Source organism: Taurulus bubalis, assembly GCF_910589615.1.
Source record: "Taurulus bubalis genome assembly, chromosome: 1".
Classification (NCBI taxonomy): Eukaryota; Metazoa; Chordata; class Actinopteri; order Perciformes; family Cottidae; genus Taurulus; species Taurulus bubalis.
The window spans coordinates 17,624,699-17,635,096 of record NC_136589.1 but is presented as its reverse complement, the minus strand read 5'-3'; the positions used below and the strand labels follow the sequence as shown (position 1 = coordinate 17,635,096).

The window sequence follows — 10,398 nt, the reverse complement described above, 5'->3', positions numbered from 1 at the left end:
CATATTATATCTGCCCATATTATATCTATCCATATTCTCACAACTGTTAAGGCCCCATGGGGCTGCAGTAGAATGTCTTTCTGTGGTTTCTTATCCATATTGTTAGATTAATGAGTTCTTCTCAATCTTGCGAGTGTTCAACAACCACATATCTCGTGGGTCTCATCCATCAGCTTAACTCACGGGAGCTGAAAGATAAATGAGCATTTACTTCTGTACGAGGTACTAAAATGTGAAATTTGCTAAACAAGGTTGAAGCTATTTTTCGATCATTCAGCTCTTATGGGGTCGCTCCTACGTTTCTAGGGTAGAATGTTCTCCAAATTCATCCGGCACATAATGGTAAATATGACAAAGGGCCAGATGTTCCCAAAGTCCTATGATCATGTTCCCCAAACGTATAATGGCCCATAAGGGGAACATGACAAAGGGTCCTTTGTTCCCACAGCTCAATGCACCGTGGCTCCTCACCCATCACCCGTTCTCATTCACAGCTCGTCCCATACGGACATTCAGGTTTATGCAACAAAACTACTTGGTTAGGTTGTGGAAAGGATCAGGGTTTGGGTTAAAATAAGTATGTTTTTGACCACCTGGGTCTGAAAACAGGCTTTTTTCACTTAATACGACATGGGCTATTGTGGGAACTCGTTAAAGGGAGCATAGCATGGAGGTAAACATAAGGCGTTGGGAAAAAAGTCCCAAATAAAACCTTCAGAAAAGTTTACTTTGTTGAACAGAAATTTAAGGACCTTGGAAACATAGAACCAGAGGACCATAGAACCCTAGGAACCTAGAATGTTGAGGACATGGGACCCTAGGAACATAGGATGTTGGGGACGTAGGACCATAGAACCCTAGGAACATATAATGTTGGGTACATAGGGCCATAGGAACATATAATGTTGGGGACATAGGACTTTAGAAACATAGAACCCTAGGAACATAAGATATTGGGGACATAGGGCCCTAGGAACATAGGATGTTGGGGACATAGGTCCCTTGGAACATAGGATGTTGGGGACATAGGGCCCTAGGAACATAGGATGTTGGGGACATATGACCTTAGAATCCTAGGAACATAGGACCCAAGGAACATAACATGTTGAGCACATAGGAGCCTAGGAACATAGGATGTTGGGGACATAATACATTAGACCCCTAGGAACATAGGACCCTAGGAACATAGGATGTTGAGGACATAAGACCCTAGGAATATAGGATATTGGGGACATAGCCACTAACATGCTATCAAAGCCCAATAGGAGCTGTTGCAACATGCCTCTGGCGTTAAATCCTTATTATCAGGTTTTATTACCCTAGAACACTCAAACAACTTGTCAAGCGCTTCATTTCATTAGACTGTTCTTCTTGGTTAAGTTTATGTGTTCACATTTTACTGTCCAGGATAATAGTAAATACTAATGTCTCTAATGTGGACAGAAACCCCCTGAAACATGTCTTAGTCCTTTCAGAGAGACTGATGAAAGAAGGAAGAGCGAGAGGAAGCTCGTGGAACAGAAGCCAGCCAGCGAAGAGAACGAGGCTCTATTGGTGCTACAGGTACAGCAGCTGGAAAGAGGCTGAGCGCTAATCATTCTAATAATTTGCTGGATTAATATATACTGACTGATGTCACAGTTCTGGCCAACCCATCCACGAAAGCAGGCACAGTGATATCCACCAATCAAGTTTTTGCAAGCGTAAGCACTGAGGCAAGGCTTCCCCGCACACTCATTAACGTCTGCAAAAAGACACAGGAGAGAATGAGTGGGAGGAGCCTAGAAGCTGCTCAGGAAGTCCATCACCAAGCGAGGCTTCACAGCGTCACAACACACTGAAACGTAACATCGGAGGGCTTTTCTACTCTGTTGATGCCTTCCAGACATCTGGTCTGTGGCATAGCTGCCGTATATCTGCAGAAAATTACTTTTTTAAACGTAGGACTCTGTCACGGAAAAGAGCTTGACTTTTGTCTCTTTTTTTAAAAAGTGCATCAGTAGAGGAATTAAAAAAGTATGTTGCAGCTCAAAAGAGGTTCATGGCTTTCCAAAAACAATTCCTAAAAATACCTCTATACTAATTAAAATGGTCTCATTCACAGTGTTCACGGGGTGTTACATTTACCTTATTTCCTTGTGCATATATAGATATGATGGTATAGAGATTCATTTATGATGTGTGGGACATGGAAAACCTTTCGGTTGTAAAGTGACACCACGTAGTCAGACTGCTGTTACGGGTAAACCACTCAGACATCGCCAGATAGCCAGAACATTCACGGGCTGAAGTCCACGTCTGACGAGGGTTTTGTGTCTTCTGCAGATTCCCCCACCCCCCCTTCCCCCCGGTGTTAATGTCTCTCTATGGCATTCCCTGAAGGCCAACCTGCGGCATTCCAAGTGGTCAGTTTCAGAGGCAGCTAGCGCCGCCTCGCTCACTCTAAACCGACACAGTGCATTAATACTACTCCCGGGAGGTAAGCGGCACCTGTTGGCCGGCTGACACCAAACACCCCGACCCATTCCCAAAGAACCCAACCTCCCCTCCTCCCCCCCCAACCATAGTCCCACTCTCTCTCCCAGGTACCACCCCGCTCTGCCAATCTGCAACGGCAACCCAACCGAGGCGTTCCGATTGCCCATCGCCGCCGCTCATGTTTGCAGGTTATGAAGAAGTGTTTCCTGGTCGAGGTCGAGGGGGGTGAGGGCTCCGCTGTGTCGGGGCGTCGGCCTCACCGTTGCGTACATGTGGCCCCGTTATGCCCCGTCTGGAGCCAAAAATACCCCCTCCCGCTGGAGAATACTTTGCCCCGGGGCTAGCAGTTGCCAGGCGGGAAGTTATTTTTAGCTTTACTCAAGTCACCTGGCTCGAGTTGCAGATGAAGCCCAGTGAGTGTCTCCGTTGGGCACGCATACACACACACACACACACACACACACACACACACACACACACACACAAACAAACAAACAAACACTCTATAAATGAGTGGCCCTCCTGCAGTAACACTACTGGTTAAAGGGCGGGGCCGCAGAAACAAGCACCCAGATACGCTGCAAGTAAATGGGTTCCTGCAGAGAAATCGGGACGTCGGGACACACACACAGCAGCACGCCGAACACACACACACACACACACACACACACACACACACACACACACACACACACACACACACACACACACACACACTGTCGATGCAATACACACAAAGCGGCACGCCGGCTTTATCAGAGAAAAACATCACCCAGCATGCAACGAGGAATTCAATCAGGATATCAGATTATGGATAAATAAAATGTTCCAACAATAAAATTATGAAAATTGCTTCAGAAGTAAACACGCATGAGCTGTAAAAACAAACATCTGAAGTTCTTCTCTTTTTCGTACCAATCTGGCAGGTCTTGCCTGTCCACTGTGGAGGGCAGAGGCACTCAAATCCGTTCTCCATGTCCATGCAGGTTCCGCCCTGAGCACAGGGGCTGGAGGCGCACTCGTCTGTGTCTGAAACACAGAGCAGACAGATGTTCACGCAGGCGTTCACGCAGACGTTCACGCAGACGTTCACGCTGACGTTCACGCAGATGTTCACCCAGATGTTCGCGCAGATGTTTGCGCTGACGTTCACACTGACGTTCAAGCTGATGTTCACGCTGACGTTCAAGCTGTTATCGCTTCAGAACGCTGGCTTCCAGCGCTGGCTTTAAACCAGCCAGCTGGTCCCCGTTAGGGCTAAACAATGTCCAGAACAACAATGTCCAGCCCTGAAGTGTTCACATGAAACATAATCAAAAACCCAAAGGAGCAAACTAAATAAATAGAAAACAATAATAATAATAATAATAATAATAATAATAATAATAATAATAATAATAATCATAACGTGTGTCACCTTGAGCACAGGTGGGCCCGGACCAGCCCGCCGGACAGTGACACTCAAAGCCTGACGGGACCTCGTGGCACGTGCCTCCGCTGGCACAAGGGTTGGAAACACAGGCGTGCTCCGCTGAAGAAGAAACACAAATTAATCTCATAAATCTTCCGTCCAGATCCTCAGAACTTCACTCTGAAAATGTTTCGGGCTCCGTTGGTTTGATCTCCAGACTCACCGATCTCACAGTTCTTGCCCGAGTATCCGTCCGGACAGGCGCAGTTGTACTCGTCCGGCTCCGTGTTCATGCAGGTGCCTCCGTTGTTGCACGGCCGGTTGGTCCCGCAGTAGTTCAGGTCTGTACAGAGAAGAGCACCCATGTGACCATGTGACCATGTGACCAAATCCATGTGACCAACTCCATGTGACCAACACTTTACCTTTTTAGCAACGAGCTAATAAGGTGAAGTGACAGCATTGAACTGCTTTGACTTCTCATGTCTCTGCACAATAACCTGCAGTTTCATTATTTATTCTTTCTTTCAAAAGCATCTGATTGTGGGCGTTACAAAGAACACAATATCGGTATATATATAATATAAATATAAATAATATAAGTATTTACAACAAAAAGCCTCTGACCAATCCTACGTGTCCTGATGCCACTCGCATGGAGGAAAACGGAGCTTTAATGGAGCGTTCCAGGGTTTCTGCACGTTGAAGCTCGCTTGTGTTTTGTGAAATTCATCACGCTATTAAACCAACAATTCGTTTTAAGTCCTATTACCAATTGTCGAGGGAAGTTGTGACGTTGTGAAGTTGTGAAAAGTCTTCACAGAAGAAGCGTGACTACTTTAAGAATGCATGGAATTAAAAAGTCTGAATTTCTCGAGAAATCCTCACAAAACAAATATAAATGATTAAAAACTTCAGGCTCAGCTTTTAAAGACGTTAGAATAATCTTTCAATATACAGAACAAATCATCTTTATACCAGAATTAACTCAAAATAAATATTAAAATGAGGCCCTTCTCGACGATCTCAACGCTAGTTCCCTTTGACTCTCAGAACCTGCAGGCATGAAGGAGACGTGAGTGTGTGAAGGCTGTGTGAAGGTTGTGAGATCTGACCTTTGTCACAGAGCAGGCCGCCCCAGTTCTTCTCACAGGTGCACTGCCACGGCTCGTTGCAGGTGCCGTGGACACAGCCAGGGTACGGCAGGCATTCGTCACAGAGCGGGCCCTGCCAGCCGTAGTTACACCTGCAACACACACAGGTTAATGCTCCTCCTCCTTCCTTTACTCCTTCTCTTACATCCTAGTCCCTTCCTCCTTTCCTCCTCGAAGGGATCTCAAACCCTAGAGAAAGGAGGCAGTATGTACAAGTCTATTTAGCTAAAATAAGTTGATATTTAATTAGTCAAATGCTTGTGCCCTCCTGAGAAAGATGAAACTGTCCACAGAGAACAGGGAACAAGAACAGGGAACATGGAGCAAAGAACAAGAACAGGGAACATGGAGCAAAGAAGAAGAACAGGGAACATGGAGCAGGGAACAAGAACAGGGGACTGGGAACAGGAAACAGGGAGCAAGGAGCAGGGAACAGGGTGTAGGGAACTGGGAACAAGGTGAAGGGTGTAGGGAGTAGGAAACAGGAATAGGGAACAGGGAGCAGAGAACAGGGAACAGGGACAGGGAACTGGGAACAGGGAACAAGAACAGGGAACTGGGAACAGGAAACAGGGAGCATGGAACAGGGTGCAGCGAACAAGGAACAGGGAGCAGGAAGCAGGGAACAGGGAGCAGGGAACAGGAGCAGAGAACAGATACCAGGGAACAGGATGCAGGGAACAGGGAGCAGGAAACAGGGAGAAGGAAACAGGAACAAGGAACAAGGTGCAGTGAACAGGAATAGGGAACAGGGAGCAGAGAACAGGGAACATGGACAGAGAGCAGGGAACAGGGACAGGGAAGTGGGTGGCTGAGTGGATTTCTTCTCTGAAATATGAGCGTCTTGTTTCAGCAGCACACTGACAACGTGACAACGTGTTCCTGTTCACAGGAGGAGAGCCAGAGGGAAGAGCTCACAGAAGCACTCAGTGACGCAGCGGGAGTTGGCCGTGATAATAAAATAAAAAAAACACAGTGCTAGTTACGTCGTGATAACAAACAAGGGAATTATTACTCTTTTTAAACGTGTGAAAACGCAGAGGAGCGCTTGATGTCGGGCAGAGCGCTAGTTAAATGTCCCCTGGTGAACACGGAGACTGCTGGAGGTGCTAAAAAATATGTATATATATATATATAAGTCTTCCTGCAGGACACATTGATGGAGCTGCAGCTGACCATCACAGCAGTAATTTAGCAGAAACGTGAGGTGAGCGACATTTAACTGCAGCTCCTCATCTGAGGACACACATTCCTGCGTGTGTGTGTGTGTGTGTTGTAATTGAACCCTACAGTTTTTTTATTTTCTTCCAGTAAAAGGTGATCTAGTAAGTAACCTGTTTTTAGTAGAAAAACATGCTTGTTAAGAATCAGAATCAGAAACCGTTTATTTGCCAGGAATGTTTACACAAACGGGGAATTTTTCTAGGCGGAAGGTGCATACATTAGACATGAGATGTTAGACGAGATAAACAACAATCAACAATCAACGACAACAACAGTGCAATGGGTATTAAATTAAGTATAAGATAAAGTGCTCAGACAAACAGTTAATGTAAGTGTATGTTAAAGTGACATGTGTTTAAGTTAAAAAGTGTATGTTAAGTGGCATGAGTGTTTAAATATGAAGTGTGCAGGGGAGTGACTGGTAGGAAGAAAGAAAAGAAAGAAGAAAGAACATCCATCACAAGTCAACTTGGGGGGCAGGGGGGTAATCTGTTGGTTTATGGCAGCACACTGTTATTCCAAGGCCAGTGGTAACCTTGCTCCACCTGTCCTGTCATTTCTCCGTCCGAGCTATTTTAGGGAGCGCACCCCCACCCCTCCACTTCAAAATGGAACCTGACCAACACGTCTACACTCTGTGAGCTGCAGTTTGGTGGCAAAAAATGTCTTCTATCTGTGTTTTTTCAAATATATTTATGGTTTAAATATTTGAGACAGGGGAACTTCTATTTCTTTAAATTTATGAGAATGACTTGCATGATAAAAATGCAGCTCGGGCCGAGCAGCTGGTTCGTTGGAAAGCGTGCATGAAAAGTTGTGTTTCGTGCACGCTTTGTAAGCTGAAACGACATTTAACTGCATGCACGACCACAAGAACGTCAATCTGCCGAGCCATGTGCATGTGTCTGTGCATGTGTGTGTGTCAGTGTATTGTTTACTACAGTACGTGGTGTTGTCCGGCACTGCGGTGCCCTGCACACTGTCAGCGGTGCAACTGCGGCGGCAGCGTGGACAGCCTGTCTGGCTGCAGTAGGGGGGGAGGGGGCGAGTAGCCGCAGGCCGGAGGGTGGCATTACCCACAAGCCCCGGCAGACGGGCTGCTGCCGTCTCATCAATGGAAAGATGCCATGGGGGGGGAGCCCAAAAATACCCCGATTTACCACAGACCCCTCAGACAGACCACGCCCAGAGGTAGAGGGGTGTATGTGTGTGTGTGTGTGGGGGGGCTGAATTATATTTACAGACGAGCCTCGCGCCCAAAATCCAGCGGACGGACTTAGCCGGCTGTTGCCATAGCTACTGTTTGGTGTCACATGAGGGAGCGTAGGTTGTGTAAGAAACAAGGAACAAACACACACTTTTAGTTTTCCTCGGCCCGCCTGTTTCTCTCTCTCTCTCTCTCTCTCTCTCTCTCTCTCTCTCGCTCTCTCTCTCTCTCTCTCTCTCTCTCTTTACTATTACAACTATTATTTTTTAAACTTCTTTCGGCTCTGAATCTGACATTTGATCAAAAAGAAGCTGAGTTGTTGGACAAAATAATCTGAACGCCACTATGTGTGTGTGTTTGTGTTTCTCTCACGGTAGCGTGATATTTGTTTAATTATGTTATTGTATGCCTGCATGCTAACTAGCTTCTGTGCTAACAGCTTTACATTGGCCCCGATGGTGTGAATGCTTCAAACAAGCAACAACAACAACGACAAAGCTTTTATTCTCTCTGCATCCATCCTCTGGTTGGATGGATGTTCGTCTTCCTGTTTCTTAGCGCTGTGGGTGTGTGTGTGTGTGTGTGTGTTCCACTGACTGCGTTGCAGCTCAGGATCACATGTTGAGGCACATTCCAGGGTGTTCTCTCTCTTTCATCCTCCGGCCTTTTCCAATGAAAAACGTCAGCTTTGTTTCTTTCTTTCTGTTTTTACGAGAGTTTATCTAAATCAAACCTGCCTCAGAGTGTGTGTATGTGTGTGTGTGTGTGTGTGTGTGTGTGTGTGTGTGTGTGTGTGTGTGTGTGTGTGTGTGTGTGTGTGTATTTTTAAAGCTCCCGTTGCTCCTCTGTGTCTAAATGTACAGTTCGGCTCCACATGTAATCAAATCTAAATTTCTCTCTGCAACAAATGCCCGGTCAGCCTTTTCCTTAAAAAACACTCTGCAGCCATGTATGTGTATGTGTGTATGTGTGTGTGTGTGTGTGTGTGTGTGTGTGTGTGTGTGTGTGTGTGTGTGTGTGTGTGTGTGTGTGTGTAAGTAATCAATTACTTCTTTTCTATATATATGTATTTATTTAGAAAGCACCCTGGGAGGGAGTTTTAACTTATACACACACATATATATATATATATATATATATATATATATATATGTATATATATATATATATATATATATATATATACATATATATATATATATATATATATATATATATAGGGCTGCAGACATTATAGCTGAAAAACAGGCCTCTGTGTGTATGTGTGTGTGTGTGTGTGTGTGTGTGTGTGTGTGTGTGTGTGTGTGTGTGTGTGTGTGTGTGTGTGTGTGTCCAGCTTCAGTACAGGAAGCAGAACAATGGCCTGTAGATCAGAGCGGAGGGATGGAGGAGGAGGTCAGACTGTTTGGTATGTTATCAACATGTACACCTCTGGTAACCTCATTAAACTCTTTCAGGGTTTTCCACCCAAACTACAGCGTATTTCAGCGCTGTACGTAAGCAAAGAGGAACAAATAAACAAACAAACAAAGGACGACTCACCTGCACTCCCCCGGCACGCTGCAGCCCCCGTGCTCCAGGCTGCATCCCTGTTTGCAGATGGCTGACGGGGAGAAAACCTTCGTTAGTTTTAAACAGCAAACAGCAACTCGCTCTTCAGACGCTTGACTCCTATTCCATGTTGTCTTGTTTGCAAGCAGACGGAGAGTCAACAACAACAACAACAACAACAACAACAACAACAACAACAGGCAGCAACGTCCTCTGGGACCTGTAGCACGCCGGCCAGCGACAGTTTCCAAAACATTCTTTGAATTCCTGCAAAGCCACGTGAACTTCCAAAAGGTTTTCATCGGCTTCCTGCAGACTTTAACTTCCTCGTGGAGAGAAAAAAACGTTTCTGAGGTTCAGATTTAAAAATAAATACTGTTTTTAACTATTTATTGCTTTCTCACTTAATAAAAAAAAAAATCAGTTACACAATTTATCGTATTTTCTCTGCATTATTAGTATTATTTATTGTCCGTGACGTGAGAACCGAGTCCAGTTAGTTGGGGGTTGAATGATTTTTGGGAAGAAAGATATATAATAATATAATATTTTTGTCCGATGTGGCGATAATTATTTTTCATTAAAAAACATATTAAAATGATAATGGTGTGATATTTGTGGGCATCCACACCAAAACAAAGATGTTTTTTTTCTCAACTATGTAATAAGAATAATATTCAGAATAACATTTCACCTAAAATGTTATAACGACACTTTGTCAAATTTAAAATAATTGTGTTAGTTAACTAAAGAAAATACATTTTAAGATAAGTAGAAGAGTAGAATAAATATAGTTTAGTTTTATCTTATTGGAAGGGGGGGGGGGGGGCTTCTTACCATTGAAAACTTTGCATTGCTTTCAACACTATTAAAATGTAATGGATCTGCTGGCTTTATTAAATCTGCCTTTGTTCATATGAATCAGTAGAAGTGCACATGCTGCAGGCCCCCGTACCTGCTTTGCAGTCGGGCCCCATCCAGCCCTCCATGCAGCCTCGGTTCCCCAGCTGGTCGCACACGTAGTGTCCGAAGTAGTCGTCCCGCGGGCGGCACACCTTGTTGCACTTCCCGCCGTAGTAGTTCTCGTCGCAGCGGACGCGGACGGCGTACTCCAGGCGGGCCGCCGGGCTCGTGTACTCCACCGCCTGCCTCTCCTCGCCCGGGTTGAGCATCCCTTTGTAGATGCTGCGCTCGATCAGCAGCTCCTCGTCTGCAGTGAGACGGAACCGGAACATAAAATAATGAACGTAAACAACGAGACATTGTGAATGACATTCTGAGGAGCCGGACTGATGATTACAGTTTGGGGGGGTTTGACCCAACGGGCCGGTGTTGGGTGAGATAAGAACCTGTGTTGTTAGCGCACATCAGAG

At 45.3% G+C, this 10,398-nt stretch overlaps 1 protein-coding gene across 1 annotated transcript in view; it reads right to left on the bottom strand.

Moving 5' to 3' along the window:
* Positions 1-10,398, bottom strand: part of LOC306740553 (protein jagged-2-like) — a gene marked incomplete at its 5' end in the record, with an annotated part of 51,921 nt that overhangs the window by 19,258 nt on the left and 22,265 nt on the right. The window contains 7 exons of the mRNA XM_079222739.1: positions 1,631-1,744; positions 3,394-3,507; positions 3,896-4,009; positions 4,113-4,232; positions 5,005-5,135; positions 9,017-9,077; positions 9,981-10,235. Coding sequence (XP_079078865.1) covers positions 1,631-1,744; positions 3,394-3,507; positions 3,896-4,009; positions 4,113-4,232; positions 5,005-5,135; positions 9,017-9,077; positions 9,981-10,235 — 909 coding nt within the window. The remainder of the gene's footprint in view (positions 1-1,630; positions 1,745-3,393; positions 3,508-3,895; positions 4,010-4,112; positions 4,233-5,004; positions 5,136-9,016; positions 9,078-9,980; positions 10,236-10,398) is intronic.